The sequence below is a fragment of the Macaca nemestrina genome, chromosome 2 (genome assembly GCF_043159975.1).
Source record: "Macaca nemestrina isolate mMacNem1 chromosome 2, mMacNem.hap1, whole genome shotgun sequence".
NCBI classification, from domain to species: Eukaryota; Metazoa; Chordata; class Mammalia; order Primates; family Cercopithecidae; genus Macaca; species Macaca nemestrina.
Window position 1 is genome coordinate 110,682,293 of NC_092126.1, and position 20,905 is coordinate 110,703,197.

The following is a 20,905-nucleotide window of genomic DNA, read 5'->3' on the forward strand; positions in this document are numbered from 1 at the left end:
CAGTACCTCCTCCCTCTCTCTCTCTCACTCCCTGTCCTCTTTCCCTTCTCCATTCCCTTCTTCCCTCCCGCTGTCTTCCCCTTTTCCCTTCTCCCCCTCCCACTCTTCTCCCTCACCTCTCTTTCCCCACCTCCCTCTTTTCCTCCTTCCCACTCTCTTCCTCATTAGTTCTATTTCTCTGGAAAACCCTGACTACTATGGGTGACCCAATTCTTTTGCATCCTCACCAGCATTTTTTATATATATGTGTGTGTGTGTGTGTGTGTGTGTATGTGTGTGTGTATATATGTATAGACATATATGTGTGCATGTATATATGTGTGTATATGTGTGTGTATATATGTGTATATATGTATATACGTATATGTGTGTATATATGTATATGTGTGTATATATGTGTGTATATATTATATATATTTAAATTCTCTTTATTTTTATTTTTAGTAGAGATGGGTTTTGCCATGTTGCCCAAGCTGGTCTTGAACTCCTGGGCTCAAGACCAGCTGGCATTACAAGCGTGAACCACCATGTTACAGGCATGAACCACCACACCCAGCGTAGCATTTTATATGATCACTGTTTTTTATTTTAGCCATTCTGTTAAATGAGTAGTGGTATCTCATTGTGATTCCTTTTTTTTTTTTTTTTTTTTTGAGACAGAGTTTCACTCTTGTTGCCCAGGCTGGAGTGCAGTGGTACAATCTCAGCTCACTGCAACCTCCGTCTCCCAGGTTCAAGTGATTCTCCTGCCTCAGCCTCCCAGGTAGCTAGGATTACAGGATGTGCCACCATGCCCGGCTAATTTTTGTATTTTTAGTAGAGAGGGGATTTCGCCATGTTGGTCAGGCTGGTCTTGAACTCTTGACCTCAGATGATCCACCCACCTTGACCTCCCAAAGTGCTGGGATTACAGTCGTGAGTCCTCGCACCCAGCCTCACTGTGATTCTAATTTGCATTTTGCTAATGGGTAACGATGTTGGACATCTTCTTATGTGTTTATTTGCCATCTGTATATCCTTTTAAATGGAATATCTTTTCATGTCTTTTTCCCGTTTTCTCATTGGATTGCTTTTTGTTTTTTTATCGTTGAGTTTTTAGAGTTCTTTATATATTATAAATACAGATAGATCTTTGTCAGGTATGTAGTTTGCAGATGCATTTTTTAGTCTGTAGATTGTCTTTTAATTTTAACTGGTTCTTTCACAGAGCAAAATTTTTTCATTGTGATTTAGTCCAATTTTTTTTTTTCTTTTAATGGTTTGTGCTTTTGGTCTCATATCTGAGAACTTTTCACCAAGCCCTAAGTCCTAATTATTTTCTGCTATATTTTATTCTAAAAGTTTTATAGTTTTAAGTTTTATGTTTAAATCTTTGGTCCATTCTGAGTTAAGTTTTGCCTCAGGTGTGAAGTATAGGTTGAAGTTCTTTTTTTTCTTTTTTTTTTTTTTTGCATATGGACATCCAGTTGCTCCAGCCCCATTGATAGTTGAAGAAACTCTTTTCTCCATCTAAATGCTTTTGTACCTTTGTCAATAAGCAGCTAGCCATTCTTGTGTGAGGTTACCTCTGGGTTCTCTATTCTGTTCCATTGTTCTTTGTTCCTGTCCCTTCACCAATATGACACAGTCTTACTGTGGCTATATAGTTGACCCTTGAACAATGTGGGAGTTGGAATGTTGACCCCTGCCCCCTGTCAGAAATCAAAGTGCAACTTATGACTTCCCAAAATCGTAATTACTAATAGCCTACTGTTGACTAGAAGGAAACCTTACAGATAACATAAACAGTCAGTTAACTTTGTTTTGTTTTGTTTCTTCTTCTTTTTTTTCTTTTTTTGAGATAGGATGTTGCTCTGTCATCCAGGCTGGAAGTGCAGTGGCATGATCATAGCTCACTGCAGCTTCGACCTCCCAAGCTCAAGCAATTCTCTCACCTCAGCCTCCCAAGCAGTTGGGACCCCAGGGGCACCCTACCACTACCACACCCAGCTGAGTTTTTTATTTTTTGCAGAGACGGGATCTTGCCATGATGCCCAGGCTAGTCTTGAACTCCTGGCCTCAAGCAATCCTTCTGCCTCAGCCACCTAAAGCAGTGGGATTACAGGTGTGAACCTTTGTGCTCAGCTTATTAACAACACATATTTTGTATGTTATGTGTATTATATACTGTATTCTTATGATAAAGGAAATTAGATAAAAGAAAGTGTTATTTAGAAACTCATCGGCTGGGCGTGGTAGCTCACATTTGTAATCCCAGCACTTTGGGAGGCTGAAGTGGGCAGATCATGAGGTCAAGAGATCAAGACCATCCTGGCCAACATGGTGAAACCCCGTCTCTACTAAAAATACAAAAATTAGCTGGGTATGGTGGCACGCACCTGTAGTCCCAGATACTCGGGAGCCTGAGGCAGGAGAATCGCTTGAACCCAGGAGGCGGAGGTTGCAGTGAGCCAAGATCGCACCACTGCATTCCAGCTTGGGCGACAGAGCGAGATTCTGTCTCAAAAATAAATAAATAAATAAGGAAGAGAAAATATATTTACTGTTCATTAAGTGGAAGTGGATCATCATAAAGGTCTTCATCATCATCATCATCATCATCTTCACATTGAGTAGTCTGGGAGGAGGAAGGATGAGGGTTGGTCTTGCTGTCCCTGGTGGCAGAGGCGGAAGACAATCTGTATACAAGTGGACCTGCACAGTTCAAGCCTGTGTTGTTCAAGGGTCAACTGTACATTGTCATTTCTGTCTGACTTTTTGCTTTTTCATTTCTCCAAAAACTTTTCTATATGGTACCAATTCTTTTTCCACCATTTGTTTTAGTTTCAGTGCTGGTATCATAGAAGAGTCCATGTCATAAAAGAAACCTTGAATAATTGAAACTCTTTTGCCAAGTTGTCTAATGTCAATTTGTTTTCTGGCACTGCTTCTTGTATATCTTCCTTGTTTTCCAGCACTGGTTTGGGAGCTCTCATCTCTATCAAGTTGTCTTCTGTTAATTCCTCAGATATAGTATCAATTAGCTGTTTTATTTCTCAAAGATCTGTATCTTGAAACTCTTCACCCCTCAACTTTTGACCATATTCACGATCTCTTCCATGATTGGCTATGTCATAAATCCTGTGAGGTCATGCACAACAGCTGAACAGCTTTCTCCAGCAGGAACTTACTGTTTCAGTCTTGATGGCTTTCACGGCTTTTTCTATAACAATGATGGCATCTTCCATGCTGTAATCCTTCCAGACTTTCATGATGTTCTCTGTGCCAGGGCTGTCTTCCATAGCATTGACGATCCTTTCCATAGAGTACTGTGTGTAATGAGCTTCAGAGGTCCTGTGACACCCTGATTTAGAGGCTGAATTAGAGACATTGTGTTTGGGGGCAGGTAGATCACTTTGATGCCTTCATAGTTGAATTCTTGGGGTTCCAGATGGCCATGGGCATTGTCCAATATCAAAGAACTTTAAAAGACCATCCCTTACTGGCAAGGCACTTCCTGACTTCAGTGACAAAACATCAAAGGAACCAATCCAGAAAAAGTTTTAATTGTCCTTATCTTCTTGTACAACTAAAAGACTGGCAGCTGTTGTCATCCTTTCCTTCAAGGCTCAGGGCTTAGCAGCTTTATAGGTAAGCTCTCGTTCTGTCACCTAGGCTGGCTTCTAACTCCAGGGCTCAAGCAATTCTCCTGTCTTGGACTCCTATCTTGGGATTATAGACATTAGCCACTGTGTCTGACTGGAATTTCATTGCCTTTTTAAATGGACTTTTTTTTATTTTATTATCATCATTATTTTTTGAGACATGGCCTCACTCTGTCACCTAGGCTGGAGTGCAGTGGCACGATCATAACTCATTGCAACCTCAAACTCCTGGGCTCAAGTGATCCTCCTGCCTCAGCCTCCCGAGTAGCTAGGACTACAGGCACATGCCACTATGCCCAACTAATTTTTATTTTTATTTTTGTAGAGATGAGCTCTATCCTATGTTGCTCAGTCTGGTCTCGAACTGCTAGCCTGAAGTGATTCTCCCTCCTCAGCCTCCCAAAGTTCAACTTTTATTTTTTTAGAGCAGTTTTAGTTTCACAGCAAAATTGAGTGAAAGGTACAGAGATTTTCCTTATATCCCCTATCTCTACATACACACATACGATGGCTAACAATGTTGAACATCTTTTCATGTGCTTATTGGCCATTTACACTTTATTCTTCTCATTTGAAATTGTTTTAGCTATTCAGGTTCCTTTGTCTTTCGTATAAATTTTAGAATAATACCATCTATAGCTATAAAAGCAATCTTGCCTGTAATTCCAGCACTTTGGGAGGCCAAGGTGGGAGGATCAGTTGAGGCCAAGAATTCGAGATTAGCCTGGGCGACATAGCAAGACTCCATGTCTCCAAAATAAAAAAATTAGCTGGGCATGGTGGTGCACATCTTGTAGTCCTAGCTACTCAGGAGGCTGAGGTAGGAGGATTACATGAGCCCAGGAGTTTGAGGTGATAGTGAGCTATGATTATGGCACTGCACTCTAGCCTGGGCAACAGAGCAAGACACACAAGTCCTGTACATTGGTCTGTTAGATTTACACATAAGTATTTAATTTTTTTAGTGATTGTAAATATAATTTTATTTTAAATTTTGGTTTCCATGTGTTACTTGCTGGTATATGGAAAACACAACTGATTTTTGTATGTTGATCTTGTGTCTTGTAATTTTGCTGAACTGACTTATTAGTTCTAGGGTTATTTGTTTTTTTGCAGACTGCTTTGGATTTTCTACATAAACCATAATGTCGGGCCGGGCACCGTGGCTCACACGTGTAATCCCAACACTTTGGGAGGCCGAGGTGGGTGGATCGCTCGAGCTCACAAGTTCAAGACCAGCTTGGGCAACATGATGAAATCCCATCTCTACAAAAAATACAAAAATTAGCTGGGTGTGGTGGTGTGCACCTGTAGTTGCAACTACTTAGGAGGCTGAGGTGGGAGGATGGCATGAGCCAAGGAGGTGGAGGTTGTAGTGAACTAAGATTGGACCACTGCACTCTTAACTTGGGTGATAGAGGGAGACCCTGTTTCAAAGAAAAAGGAAAAAGAAAAAAACCCCATGTCATCAGCAAATAGAGATAGTTTTATTTCTTATTTTCTGATTTGTATTCCTTTTATTTCATTTTGTTGCCTTACTGAGCTTGCTAGAACTTCCAAGAGTGTGTTAAATAGCAGCGGTAAGAGCGGACATTCTTGCCATGTTCAGCATCTTTGGGGCGACCGTTCAGTGTTTTTCTGGAATACTGGAAGTTTTTTGTAGATGTTCTTTATCAAGTTGAGGAAGTTCCCCTCAATTCCTAGTGTTCTGAGAATTTTTATCATGGATGGGTGCTGAATTTTGTCAAGTGTTTTTTTTTTTTTTTTTTTTGCATGGAGAGGATCGTATCACTTCTTTTTTCTTCTTTTTTCTTGAGTCTATTAATATACTGGGTTACATAGATTTATTTTCAAATATTAAGTCTGCCTTGCCCCAGAATAAACCCTGTTTGGTCATGGTATATAATTATTTTTATATATTGCTAACTTCTGTTTGCTGATATTTTGTTAAGGATTTTTGCATCTATATTCATGAGGGATATTGGTCTGTATTTTTTTTTTATACTGTCTGTCTAGTTTTGGTGCTAGGGTAATAGTGCATAAAATGAACTTGGAGTTATCCCTTAATCTTCTGTTTTCTGGAAGAGATTGTTTAAAATTGGTATTAATTCTATTTTAAACAATTGATAGAATTCTCTAGTGAAACCATCTGAACCTGTAGATTTCTTTTTCAATCATTTTAAAATTACAGATTTAGTTTTCTTGTTAGTTACAAGGCTTTTCAATTATTCCCCCATCTTGGGTAAGTTGTCATTTTCAAGAAATTGTTCCATTTCATCAGTTGTCAAATTTATGTGTAGAGTTGTTCATAGTATTCTCCTGTTATCATTTTTATGACTTCAGTGTCTGTAGTATTATCGACTGTTTCATTCCTATATTCGTGATTTGTCTTTTCTGTCTTTGTCAATTTTATCGATATTTTCAAAGAAGCATCTTTTTGTTTCATTAGTTTACTGTTTTCCTGTTTTTAATTTCATTGATTTCTGCTCCTTTTAATTTCCTTCCTTCTGCTTGCTTTGAGTTTATTCTCTAATTCCTTGGAGTGGTAGTTTGGATTATTCACTGGAGACTTTTCTAATGTAAGCATTTAGTGTCATAATCTCACCACTGCTGTAGATATATTGTATTTTCATTTTCGTTCATTCAATGTATTTTTAAATTTCCCTTCCTTTTTTAGAGACTTCCTCTTTGACCTATAGACTGTTTCCAAGCATGTTGGACCTTTGATGGATTCATGAGTTTATTTTCCTAATTTACAGATACTGTTTTCTATGTATCAAATATTGCATAATGTACATATCATTGTAAGAGAGGAAAAATTTTTGACATGGTCAGATTCCTGCCCTTGGGGATTTTACTTTGTGTTGTGTGTAGCTTTTAATTCATTCATTTTTCACTGATGAATTATGTTCCATTATATGAATATCAGAAATTAGGATTCTCCTCTCAATAGTTATTTAGGTTGGCTTTTGTTTTGTTTAGTTTTCTGCTTTTCTGACTAGTTATGTAAACATTTTATTACATATTTTCTGGAGTGTATGCATCTAAAGTATATAGCTAGGAGTTAAATTGCTAGGTCATTGAGTATGTGCGTGTTCAACTTTTCATGATCATGTTAGTATTGGCATTATTTTTCAAAGTGGAAATTTTATAAATTTACATACATTCTAGCGTGCTTAAGAGCTCTTCTGTCCATCCACATCATCAGCAGCTTTGGGTATAATAATACCTTCTAATTGGACTTCCTAATTGGACTTCTCCTGGATATGAAATTGTATCTCATTGTGATGCTCGTATTTCCCTGATTATTACTGAGATTGATCATCTTTTCCTTTGTTTTGGACCATTCTGTTTCATTGTCTATGAAATACCTACTTTTAGGTAAGTCTTAAGCTCACTTTTTTTTTTTTTTCCAAATTATGATTCGTTGATTTATTGGAGTCCTTTATGTACTCTGGATACTAATTATTTGTTGGTTTGATGTTTGCAAATATCTTTTCTCACTTGTAACTTGTCTTTTTTTTTTTTTGAGATGGAGTCTCGCTCTGTCACCCAGGCTGGAGTGCAGTGGCAAGATCCTGGCTCACTGCAACCTTAGCCTCCCGGGTTCAAGCGATTCTCCTGCTTCAGCCTCCCGAGTAGCTGGGATTACAGGTGCATGCCACCACACCCGGCTAATTTTTTATATTTTTGGTAGAGACGGGATTTCACCATGTTGGCCAAGCTGGTCTTGAACTCCCGACCTCAAGTGATCTGCCTACTTCAGCCTCCCAAAGTGCTGGGATTACAGGCGTGAGCCACCATACCTGGCCTGGACAGAAGTTCTTAATCTTACTGTAGTCAAATATTGAAGTCTTCTCTCTTAAGATTAATGCTTTTTGAATTCTTGTTTAAGAAATCCTAATCTCAAGGTCAAAAAGACCTACCATATTTTTTCCAAAATTTTGAAGTTTTGCCTTTAATGCTTAAGATTTTTTTTCTTCTTTTTTTGTATTTTATTAAAAAAAAAAAATAGAGACAAGGTCTTGCCATGTTGCCCAGGCCAATCCCAAACTCCTGGGCTCAGGCAGTCCTCCCACCTCGGCTTCCCAAAGTGTTGGGATTATAGGCGTGAGCCACTGCACCTGGCCATTAAGGCTTTTTTCTATCTGGAATTGATTTTGGAGTGTGATGTGAAGCAGGAATTCAATTTGATTTTTTTTCCATGTGGATAACTAGTTGTCCCAACACCATTTATTAAGTGGACTCTCTTTTCCATATTATCTGCAATGCCATTTCTATCATTTATCAAGTTTACATATATATGGGATGTATTTCTGACTGCTTATTCTATTCAATTGGTCTGTTTGTTTCAGTACCACAATTTCCTAATTTTTATCGCTTTATAATAAGTGTTGACATCTGATAGGGCAGTTCTGCGTACCTTATTCTTTTAATTTTTTTTTAGGGATTAATTCATCCCTACTGCTTCTCCATTTTATAGACTTATTCTTACCCACCAGCTTCATGGCCTTTATGTTTCAAATATGTGCCTCAATAAAAATTATGAATTACTACTTATCATGCACTTTAAGCGTTCTTTGTGACTGCGTTAAAGCTTGGTCTTAACCCCACTGATCCCAAGGGCATTCTGTCCATGCAGGCTGAGCACTTAACTGTTCTTAATGCTTTATTTATATTCATTGTGTGCTCCTGAAGGTAGGAACAATAGTATCAAAATGTTTTCCATCAAAGAGAAATCTATTCTGGGTATATCTTTTGCTTTCTTTGGGAACATCTGTCTCAGATTACTCCCAATTCAGATTTTGCTGGGCTGCTTTACTGCCTGAATACTGAGCCCCACCTGCCTGTGGTAGGGAACAGAATTTGTGTGAGCAGCCCTGTCTGAGGTAGCAGAGCTGGTGAGGACCTTCTGATTCCATCCAGTCTCCATGCCACATTGCCTGTCTGGTGGACCTACACTCTCTTCTACCTCCAGACCTCTCCCTGCTTCTCTTCTCATTTCCTTTCTGTAGCTCCCATCTGTGTCTTTGCTGATACATCCTCTACTAGGTGATCTTTAGATGTTGAAGTTCTTCAAGGCTGTCTTATAGCCTCTTCTCTTCACACTTCGAGTTCTCTCCCTAAGTGATCTTTTTTTCTGTCTTCACTGGTTATTTCCAAAAGTGTTATTTGAGCCCAGACTTATCTCTGTATTCCAGACTCGGCCATCCAGTTTCTACATAGTCTCTGTTTAGATGCCTCCCAGGCACTCAGTGTCAGCTTGTCCAAAACTTTATTTGGTCATTACTCCTGACTTTGTCCTTCTCTGTTGTTCCTGATCTAAGTATATGCCACCTGCACATGCCAGATCACACCAGTAACCTGGAAGTCATCTTGACACCTCTTTTCCCTCATTCCCACATCTAGTCAGTCACCAGATCACAGCAGTTCTAAGGTCAGCATCTTTCCTGAGTCTGACTTCTTTTCTCCTTTCCCACTGCCACCATCCAGGCCAAGCTCCGCTCTTCTCTCTCTGGACCAGGCAGTGGTCTCCTGGCTGTGCTCCTAGCTGCCACTCCTGTCCCTCCAGTTCATACTCTTATCTCCACAGAGTGGCCTGGTCAGCTTGGAATTTCTTCCTTAGGCCTGTTCCCTGGTTTCCTGATAGTTTTATTTTATTTTATTTATTTTATTTTTTGAGCTGGAGTCTCGCTGTGTCGTCCAGGCTGGAGTGCAATGGCGTGATCTCGGCTCACTGTAAGCTCCGCCTCCCGGGTTCACGCCATTCTCCTGCCTCAGACTCCTGAATAGCTGGGACTACAGGTGTCCGCCACTTCGCCCGGCTAATTTTTTGTATTTTTAGTAGAGACAGGGTTTCACCGTGTTAGTCAGGATGGTCTCGATCTTCCGACCTCATGATCCGCCCACCTCGGCCTCCCAAAGTGCTGGGATTACAGGTGTGAGCCACCGTGCCCAGCGTAATTTTTTCTTTTTTAAATAGAGATAGGATCTCACTTTGCTGCCCAGGCTGGAGTGCAATGGTGTGATCATAACTTCCTGTAACCTTGAACTCCCAGGCTCAAGCAATCCTCCTGTGTCAGCTGCCTGAGTAGCTGGGACTACAAGTGCACACCACTACACACAGCTAATTTATTTTATTTTATTTTTTGTAAAAACATGGTCTTGCCATATTGCCCAGACTGGTCTGAAACTTCTAGACCCAGGCAGTCCTCCCACTTCAGCCTCCCAAAGTGCTGGGATTACAGGCGTGAACTACCATGCTCACAACTTGTTCCTTTTGCCCAGTTTCTCCGGTGGTAATATCTTGCAAAACTATTAAGCCAGAGGGACTGGAAGTACAATATTGCAACTAGAATATTAACATTGGTATAATTCATTAGTCTTATTCAGATTTCTTCAGTTTTACTTTTATTCATTCTGTGTATATGTATATTTAATTCTATGTAGTTTTATGATATGTGTAGGTTTTTTATTTTTAATTTTTTTATCAATTGACTGAAAACTCAAGCTGAGAGAAGGTATGCTATGTATTAGGTCCCTCTCCAATTCCACCAGTAACAACCTAAGCATAATTCCTTCTCTTCACATAATAGCTACTTGACTTTGGGTGAGCTGCTTAACTTCCAAATCTTGGTTTTCTCATCTATAGAACATGATTCACAGTACCTGCCTGCTGCAGAGGGTTGCTGTGAGGACTGAAATAAGAAAATGTGCAGAATGGGTACTTGGCATAGTCCATGGCATACAAAAGGAGCTCAATAAATGATCCTCTCATTTTTTTTTAAAGTGACATTTTATTTTATTTTTTATTTTTTGAGACATTCTCTTGCTCTGTTGCCTAGGCTGGAGTGCAGTGACAATTATAGCTCACTGCAACCTTGAACTCCTGGACTCAAACCATCTTCCCAAACATGCACCACCATGCCTGGCTAGTTTTTTGTAGAGATGGGGTCTTGCTGTGTTGCCCAGGCTTGTCTTGAAAACTCCCTGCCTCAGGAAACCTTCCCACCTTAGCATCCCAAAGAGCTGGGATTACAGGCATAAGCCACTGTGCCCAGCAAAAAACAAGACATGTAAAAACTGAGATTACAAATAGAGTGTTTGGGTTTTTAAAAGCTTTTCACAAAAATGCAGTACCACAGGATTGTAGAATTGGAAGGTCTCTAAGTAGTCACTTAATAGTTTTAAAACCAGTCCAGGACCCTCCTAAGTATTCTTAGCTCTTATTCTTTATAATAAACGAAAATCTGCCTTTCTGTAATTTTCTAGATCTGCCCTAATCCATGTGATAGCCCTTCTAGGATTTGATGACAACCATCATGTTCCTCCTAAATTATCTTTTCCAGACTATCCTTTAGCTATTCCTTATAAGATGTAGCTTTCATACTCTTGCCCATCTTGGTCTTCCTCATCTAGACAAGGTCCAATTTGTTGTTCACCTTAGCTGAATACAGAACTCAAATGTAATCAGGCTAACATATCCCAAGATAGACCTATCTTCTCTGTAGCTGGTTTTTTTTTCCCTTTCTTTCTTTCTTTTTGAAACCGGGTCACGCTGTTGGTGCACATACAGCTTGTTCTTTTGTCTTCTGTTTATTTTCTAGATGAAAAATAAATGCACAGCAGTTAAACACAGCCAATTGAACACACACTTAACTTTCATTCCCCTCCATAACCCCATTAAAATAGTAGTAAGAGGGGAAAGACATATCAGCAAATGAGAAATCAATGGAATATTAAAGCCAGAGAGCATGTGTGGAAGACTTAGTGGGCCAGAGGAACTGAAAGTGCCTCCCAGGGGGAGAAACTGAGAAGGAAGAGGATTTCTAATGTAGAACCCTGGAATAGTTCCAGAATTGGAGACACCAAATACTGAAAACAGGAAGATTACTTGGAAGTCTATATGAAAGGCAATTAGATGCCTGCACCCCTCCCCCCGCCACCCTCTCAGGAGGTAGGAAATTTAGTCTTAGATACTGAACCAGAGGCTCCGCATCAGGCACACCAAGCATAGGAGAGAGGGGTGCAATATGGAGCAAAACTGAAAATAAGGGCTTTAAGATACGAGTTATCAGTAGTGTATGGTAGAACCATCCCCCTCTTACACCCAGTTTCCAGAATATCTGTAGGCTGACAGATATTTCCCTGCAAGAGATTGGAGGATACTGCTGTGATAAAATTAACTCCAGAGAAAAAGTCCTAAAGGTACTGACTACTTCCAGGGGTCCTCAATCAAATGGCTGATTCTTGCCTGATCACCCTAATGTGAAGCCCACAAATCGACAATCCTACCCCCTAGCCAAGTGTCACCAGACATTTAAAGAAAACCTCTAACATAGAAGACAGAGATCAAAACAATTGGAAGAGAAAATATCTCAGCAAACAGTAAAAGCAGAGATAAAGAAGAAAAAAAAGTTGTAACTGTATATCTCAGGAGAGATTTGAGAAAATATTGCATTCACGAAAGATGAATAAGATTCTTTTAAAAAGGAAGCTTTTGAAAACAAGACCTCTAGAAAATTAAAAATATGATAGCCAATATAAAAACCTACAACACAGAAAGATTGTAAGATAGGGTTGAAGAAGTTTCCTCACTGATAGACCAAATGAAAGAGATGGAAAGTAGGGAAGAACAATAAGAAAATTAGAGGATTATTCCAAGAAATCTAATACATAACTAATAGAAATTTCTGAGGAGAAAAAATTACAATAGAAGGGAGGAAATTATCAAAGAAATAGTGTGAAGAGATTTTTCCAGAACTGAAATAATGTCTGTAGATTGATACAGCACAATAAAAGAAAACCAATACCAAGATACAACACTGTGAAATTTTAGAACTATAAGAATAAAGAGAAAATCCTAAAGGCTTCTGGAGAGCACAGGTACATGCTTAGAGTTAGGATTCAAAATAGCATTCGATTTCTCAATAACAACAAACTAGGCCAGATATGGTGACTCACACCTATAATCCCAGCACTTTGAGAGGCTGAGATGGGAGGATTGCTTGAAGCTAGGAGTTCGAGAACAGCCTGAGCAACAAAGCAGGACCTGTCTGTACAAATACACACACACACACACACACACACACACATATATATACTTTTTTTTTTTTTTAAACATAGCCAGATGCACACTAGCATGCCTGTAGTCTCAACTATTCAGGAGACTGAGGCAGGAGGATTGCTTGAGCTCAGGAATTCAAGTCCAGCCTGGGGGACAGAGTAAGACCCCATCTCTAAAAACAAAGAACTAGAAGATGATGGAGCAATACTTTCAATCTTTTGACAGGAAAAAAGTCTAAACTTTGAATTTTTTAACCAACTAAATTATTATCTAAGCTTGAGGGTAGTAAAGATATTTTCAGACATTGTACATAGACCCCTTCTTATGAAGCTCTGCTAGAAGACACATTTTTATTTGTTTGAGATGGAGTGTTATTCTTCTTGCCCAGGCTGGAGTACAATGGTGTCATCTCGGCTCACTGCAACCTCCACCTCCCATGTTCAAGCGATTCTCCTGCCTCAGCACCTCAAGTACCTGGTACTATAGGCGCCTGCCACCACACCAGGCTAATTTTTTGCATTTTTAGTAGAGATGGGGTTTCACCATGTTTGCCAAGCTGGTCTTGAACTCCTGACCTCAGGTGATCCACCTGCCTCGGGCTCACAAAGTGCTGAGATTACAGGTGTGAGCCACCACGCCCAGCCTAGAAGACGCTTTCTACCAGAACAAGTGAATAAATAAGAAAGAGGACTAAGTGGGGTTCAGGAAATGGGGATGTCAATATAGGTGAGGAAAACAGAATTCCCAGGAAGAGTTCCAGTAGATAATGTCTCAAGAAACAGACAACTTAAACAACTGATAGAGTACTTATGCTCCAGGGAAAAGAAAAATTATACAAAAAGGAAATATACTCACAGTATACAGCATGGCTTGGCTACAAATAACATTTACATAGACTTAATGCAACTCTTCATATTAATTTAACCAAAATTTGACCTAATTATATTGGAAAGATAAGGAGAGTGTATGGGGTAGTACATGAAGAAACGTATCAGGACAAATTCTTCATCTTCCATAATAGGAATTAGATTAGTAATATAATAGTTATCTTTTGCCGCATAACAAAGTACCCCAAAATTTGTGACTTTTTTGTTTTTGAGACTCCAGCCCAGGCAGGAGTGCAGTGGCACGATCTTGGCTCACTGCAGCTTCTGCCTCCCAGGTTCAAGCGACTCTCCTGTGTCAGTGACCCAAGTAACTGGGATTACAGGCATGCACCACCATGCCCAGCTAATTTTTGTATTTATTGTAGAGACAGGGTTTCACCATGTTGCCCAAGCTGCTCTCAAACTCCTGATCTACCCTCAAGTGATCCATCTTCCTTGGCCTCCCAAAGTGCTGGGATTACAGGCATGACCACCCTGCGCCCGGCCCAAAATTTAGTGACTTAAAACAAGTATTTATTATCTTACAGTTTCTGCGGGCCAGGAGTTCAGAAGCAGCTTAGACATTTCTCACAAAGTTGCTGTCATCTGAAGGCTTGACTGGAGCTGGAGGATGTTCTTCCAAGCTCACTCAGGTAGCCATAGAAGGCTTTAGTCCTCTTCATATGGGCCTCTCTTAAGGATATGTTATTTAGCTTCTCTTAGAGCAAGTGATCCAGAAGAACAGGGTAAGAAGAAGTTCAATGCCTTTTATGACCTAGCTTTGAATGTGACATACCATCATCACTTCTGCTATATTCTGTTGGTCACGTAGACCAACCCTGACATGTTGTGGGAGGGGACCACACAAGGGTGTGAATACCAAGAGTCAGCGTTTACTGGGAGCTATTTAGAGGTTGGGTACCACAGGGAATAACTCAAAGTGAAAAATCAACAAGTAATATATAAGCATATTATTTAGAAAGATGGAGAAAAGTCCTAGAAGCAAGAGGTTGCCCCTGTGAGTGGGAATCAGGGGCAAGGAATCAAGAAAACAGAGACTGCTAGTTGTTGTTTTTTTCTTTTGTAATAAACCTCATAGAACAATTTCAAGAAATTTGAGTAGAGGCTGGTGCAGTGGCTCATGCCTGTTTATCCAAGGATTCGATCTTCCAACTTCGAATCCTTGGATAAACATGACACAAAGAGAAGAGCATCAGATAGTGAGATTCTCTGGCATTTCACTGATGTGGAACCTGATGAAAAGGAAAAAGGGACTGTTTTGTTCTTCCTGGAGAATAGAAAGTTCTTAAGTGAAAATATTTATATAGCTTGGAGCTATAAATGGCTTATTGAAGGGAAGAGCCTTTTGACAGATAGTTGGAAAACACTTTATAGAATTCCTTAGGCTAAGGGTGCGTCAGTGAGGATTTGACACTTATTGGAGGAAGAGTTGGCCTCTGTCCCTGCTAACCACACAGAGCAGCAGCCAGTCCATAACACCAGTGTATCTTCTCATGCCCCCACCACCCCCCGGCCCCATCACTACATATTTACTCTTCTTGAGGAGCATACTGTTAGGAGCACCAGCATTCTTGGACTGTTTGTCTAGTCCATCTGCCTGAGGTTGGGATAAAGTGTTACAGGAATCAGGTATTTGAGTTGGTGGAGTAGCTGAAAGAGGTGCATTGGAGACTACCATATAAGTAAAAATGATTACATGAAATATTCAGGCTTAAATTTTTTAGCTATTTTAACACTTCATTAAAATGTGTTGTTTACATTCTTCTACTGTAACCGAGTATATTGCATTTAAAATACTTCAGGCATCATGCTAAGCCTTGGCCTCCATGCCCTGGGATGCCCTCAACACCGTTGCAATGGGCAGTGGAGTACGCTGCGGAGGGGGGTGGGTTTGTTGTTTTTTTTTTTTTTGCGTTCCTCAATATCTGTCTTTGTATTTTACTTTGCCCACAGATTGGGGACCACAAATTCAGTGCTCACCGGATCGTCTTAGCAGCCTCAATCCCATATTTCCATGCTATGTTTACAAATGACATGATGGAGTGCAAGCAGGATGAGATTGTAATGCAAGGAATGGACCCAAGGTACTGAATCCCACCATTAGATTTCGCAGGCTACTTTCCAGGTGCAGTTTCAGCCTGTGCACGGTTCCGTTGAGCACCTGCAGCAGGACACAGTGTCTAATAGCCTAGCTCCAGACAAATAGTAAGTGATTAATAAGCAGATTAGAACCTCAGCCAGTGGTCTGAGATAGGGTTAAAATGATGGGAGTTTTGATGCTGTTTTTACCCTACTATAAGAGAAATACATTTAATGGGGCTGGGTTTAAGAGTGGTAATATATTATTCTCTGCACTTTTCTGGGCTAGTCATTTTAGCTGACAAAATAGTTCTTTAAATAAGTGTCTCCATTCACATCCCTTCTTATCAGCCTAGAACAGTGTTGTCCACTGGAGGTTTCTGCAGTGATGCGAATGTTCTTTCTATTTGTACTGCCCAAAATGGTAGCCACTAGCCACAGATGGCTGTTGAGCACTTGAAATATGACTAGTGGGACTGAAAATTTGAATTTTAAATTTTGCTTAATTTTAATCAATTTAATTTTAAAGTTAAATAGTCACATGTGGCTGATGGCTACTATATTGGACAACACAGGTCTAGAAGGTGGCAGATTTTATGGTTATTTCATGGTTCAGAAAATTGAAGCTCAAGGAGATCAAGCCCAAGGTTATCCCCTTAGCTGGAAGTCAGTTATTGCCCAACCTCTTAATCTGACAGTGGTGACAACTAGGGAGAAAATAGCTAGGAGACTGTGTGTTACCCTCTGGATGATCGAAGGTGATCTGCCCTGATACCGGAAGAGGATTTATATACCTATGGCAAAGTAGAAATCTCAGGTCAGGTCAGGCCAGGCAAGGTGACTCACGCCTGAAATCCCAACAATTTGGGAGGTCAAGGTGGGAGGATTACTTGAGGCCAGGAGTTCAAGACCAGGTTAGACAACATAGACCACATCTGTATAAAAAAATTTTTTTTAATTGGCCGGGCGCGGTGGTGCACACCTGTAGTCTCAGCTACTTAGAAAGCTGAGGTGGGAGGTGAGCCGAGGAGGTCAAGGCTGCAGCGAGCTGTGATCACACCACTACACTCCAGCCTGGTCAACAGAGTGAGACCTTGACTCTTTTTTTTTTTTTTTTTTTTGTTGTTGTTGAGACAGAGTCTCGCTCTGTCACCCAGGCTGGAGTACAGTGGCCGGATCTCAGCTCACTGCAAGCTCTGTCTCCCAGGTTTATGCCATTCTCCTGCCTCAGCCTCCCGAGTAGCTGGGACTACAGGCGCCCGCCACCTCGCCCGGGACGGGGTTTCACCGTGTTAGCCAGGATGGTCTCGATCTCCTGACCTCGTAATCCGCCCGTCTCGGCCTCCCAAAGTGCTGGGATTACAGGCTTGAGCCACCGCGCCCGGCCGAGACCTTGACTCTTAAAAAAGAAAGAAAGAAATCTAGACCGGGCGCGGTGGCTCAAGCCTGTAATCCCAGCACTCTGGGAGGCCGAGACAGGTGGATCACGAGGTCAGCAGATCGAGACCATCCTGGCTAACACGGTGAAACCCCGTCTCTACTAAAAAAAAATACAAAAAACTAGCCGGGCGAGGTGGTGGGTGCCTGTAGTCCCAGCTACTTGGGAGGCTGAGGCAGGAGAATGGCGTAAACCTGGGAGGCGGACCTTGCAGTGAGCTGAGATCCGGCCATTGCACTCCAGCCTGGGCAATACAGCGAGACTCCGTCTCAAAAAAAAAAAAGAAAAGAAAAAAGAAATCTTAGGCCAGTTACTTATGAGGAAAGACATAGAAGTAAGGTGTCCAAGGGCAGTTGTGCCCTCCTCTTCTCTGAAGTGTGTGTCTGAAGGAGGCATGCTCATCCCATGAATAGTCCAAGGGCTTCATTTAACAGAGATTGCCTGAACATCCATGATGATCATAGCTCTATCATGTATCTGAGGTATAACAGTGAGAAAACAGCACCTCTTCTCATTCTGCCAACTTTCGTTTTTTTATTTTTATTTTTTTGCAGCGGGGGATGGAGTCAGACTCTTGGCACCCAGGCTGGAGTGCAGTGGTGCGGTCTGGGCTCACTGCAACCTCCACTTCCCAGGTTCAAGCGATTCTACTGCCTCAGCCTCCCATGAGTAGCTGGGATTACAGGCACCCGCCTTTTTTTTTTTTTGAGATGGAGTCTCACTCTGTTGCCCAGGCTAGAATGCAATGACATGATCTCCGTTCACTGCAACAACCTCCACCTCCTGGGTTCAAGCAATTCTCCTCCCTCAGTCTCTCAAGTAGCTGGGACTACAGGTGCATGCCACCTCACCCGGCTAATTTTTGTATTTTTAGTAGACACAGGGTTTTGCCATGTTGGCTAGATTGGTCTCGAACTCCTGACCTCAGGTGATCCGCCTCCCTCAGCCTCCCAAAGTGCTGGAATTACAGGCGTGAGCCACCGCGCCCTGCCTCTACCAGCTTTCTAGTAGTGATTTGGCAGTCACCAAATACATGCATGGTATGGCTAAGAGTGAAAGTGATATGAGAAAAGTAAAGCAGAGTAAAGGCTAGTGAAGGATGGTGGAGTCTGTGCTATTTTGGGGTGATCAGGGAATGCCCCTGTCATGGGGTGGCATTTGAGCTGAGACATCTTAATTGAAGTGAGGGAGTGAGCCATCTGGGGGAAGAGTCCTCCAAACAGGGAGGAGTCATTGCAAAGGCCCTGAGGTAAGAATATGTTCAGAATGTTGGAATCAAGTGAGAAAAGGAGAAAGTGGAGGTGAGGAGGACAGACAGATGGAGAGGGACCAGAACACCTACAGCCCTGTAGATGGAATTTTGATTTCATTTTCAGTGTGAATTGAAAGCAGAAAAAATGTTAGAAATCTCATTCTAGAAATTTACCCCAAAGAAATAATTCAAAAATGTTCTAACAGCAATAAGATGGTAATAGCTATTATGCTTACCAATAAAGGAAATAAATGATAGCATATTTGCATGTTGAAATATTATATAGCAGCCACTAAAAACAATAAACATGAAGGTAGTGTAGCAACATGGGAAAGGGCTTGATACATGTTTTTGATTATATCCATATAATTCATGCATGTAGGCAATCAGGGACTAAATATGAATGTAGAAAAATAACCAGTGTTGACTTTTTCAGTAGTGAAATTGTAGGTAATTGTGTTCTCTTTTTCACAAGTTTTAGGCTGTGGTGAAGTAGTTACTCCATTAGATTCTCGAAGGGCCTGGGCTAAGTATTGTCAGTTCAGTTAGGGCCTGAATCTCCTGTGGGCCAAGACTTGTCTCTGAAGAGCATCTCACAGCTTTCCCTCTTTCCTCTAGTGCCCTGGAGGCTCTGATCAACTTTGCTTACAATGGCAACCTTGCCATTGACCAGCAAAATGTCCAGTCATTGCTGATGGGGGCGAGCTTCCTGCAGCTGCAGAGCATCAAAGACGCCTGCTGCACATTCCTCCGAGAACGGTGAGGTGATGTGGTGGGCCTGGTGGAGAACATGACTATTTCATTTCTGGAATCTTGCGCCAGTTTGCTGAGTTCTTGGGACCATATATAGGTTTATGAAGGGGAGTGATCTGGAAAGGTTATTCTGCAGCGCTTACATTTCTTGAAATCAGTGTGTAGCAGTGCCCACTTCTTTGAGATGAACTTTTTCAGAACATGATTCACATAGTCCAGCCTGCCCTTTCCCTTGGCTTGACATGTGCATCTTCTGTTCCTCCCTCTCCAATCTCACCAGCCACTAATTTAGCTGATTTCTCACCAAACTGATTTGTGCAATGCTCCCCAACTGTTCCATAGCCATCTCCATCTTTGTTTAGGTACTTTACCCTCTGAATTTCCTTTCTTTTCTTTTTCTTCTTTTTTTTTTTTTTTTTTTTTTTTTTTGAGACAAGATCTTGCTCTGTCACCCAGGCTGGAGTGCAGTGGTGTGATCTCGCCTTACTGCAACCTCTGCCTCCCATGTTCAGCAGTCCTCCCACTTCAGCCTCCCAAGTAGCGGGAACTACAGGCACGTGCCACCACACCTGGCTAATTTTTGTAATTTTTTTGGTAGAGATGGGGTTCTGCCATGTTGCCCAGGCTGGTCTCAACTCCTGGGCTCAAGCAGTCTGCCCACCTTGGCCTCCCAAAGTGCTGGGATTACAGGCGTGAGCCACTGCTCCCGGCCCTCTTTGAATTTCTTGATCTTCTTTTTCATACTTCAGTTGTTTAAGAGCCTACCCAAATTTCACTTCCTGGAATTCTCTATCCTCCTTAGTCCACTGGGAACTATCATTGTATGCACTTTTATGGTTGGGACCATGGATTATACACCCCCCTATTTCCAGTGCTTGGCAGTGGGGCCCTGTGGATCTCCTATGACCTTCTGCCTAAGCAGTTAAGAAGCCTCTCCCTCCCCCTCAAGAGCCAGAGCTCTTAGTTATACGATAAAGGCCTTTTAACTAGCAGAGGCTTGGGGATGCAGGTTAGTGCTGGGCCACACACAGGCAGGAGGAACCCAAACAGCACCCCAGTGTCTGTGGTGCTTCGCACACCCAGCCTTCACCTGAGCCTACTCCGATCACTAGGTAGCTGGCCTGTCAGCATTCCTCCTGACTCAGATCTGCCCTCCCGGACCTCATCCCCTCATGGAGCTGACCTCCCCTCCCCCATTCTCACTCCACCTATCCAGTTCACTTAGCAGCTTGTGGACCACACCCGCTGTGTGTTCATATCCTGCCCACAGGGTGCTCATGGTCATCACACTGAGTACTGCTGTGTGTGCAGCTAGTCAAATAATCATGGTAATGATGCCTAAGATTTAGTGGGGGGCTCATCTGCTGAACACTGGGTAAAGGATTTCATCTTGAGGTAAGTGGTGCTGTTCGCAGTTTTATAAAGACCTTGTAGTAAGAGTAAAGCTGCAGAACCAAGCTTGTCCCTGCTCTGGGATGCCTTCTGGGGCAGGCCAGAGGGTGCATATGGAGATGTGAGGGGCATACACTATCTTCTGCTCATTTGTGAGCTTCTTAAGACCCAGACTGGACTTCGTTCACCTCTTTTTCCCACAGAACTTGGAAAGTGACTTTCTTTTTTCTTTTTCTTTTCTTTCTTTCTTTTTTTTTTTTCTTTCTTTCTGTAAGATAGAGCTCCAGGCTTGGAGGCCTTGGGCTTCACCACTGCTGAAATGGCTTTCTGTGGCTAAGTAGGATTAATCCTGGAAAGGATTGTTGGCAATCCTCGAATCTTCACCAAGGGACA

General features: G+C 41.6%; 1 protein-coding gene across 4 annotated transcripts in view; it reads left to right on the forward strand.

Moving 5' to 3' along the window:
* Positions 1-20,905, forward strand: part of LOC105480380 (kelch like family member 18) — a 61,950-nt gene that overhangs the window by 17,771 nt on the left and 23,274 nt on the right. For 2 of the 4 annotated variants that reach the window (XM_071091587.1, XM_011739116.3), the window contains exons 2-3: positions 15,552-15,682; positions 18,986-19,126. In XM_071091587.1, the coding sequence (XP_070947688.1) occupies positions 15,552-15,682; positions 18,986-19,126 (272 nt within the window). Of the gene's footprint in view, positions 1-4,760; positions 4,847-14,129; positions 14,231-15,551; positions 15,683-18,985; positions 19,127-20,905 lie in introns of those variants that run through there. The other 2 variants (XM_071091588.1, XM_071091589.1) reach the window with 2 other exon arrangements.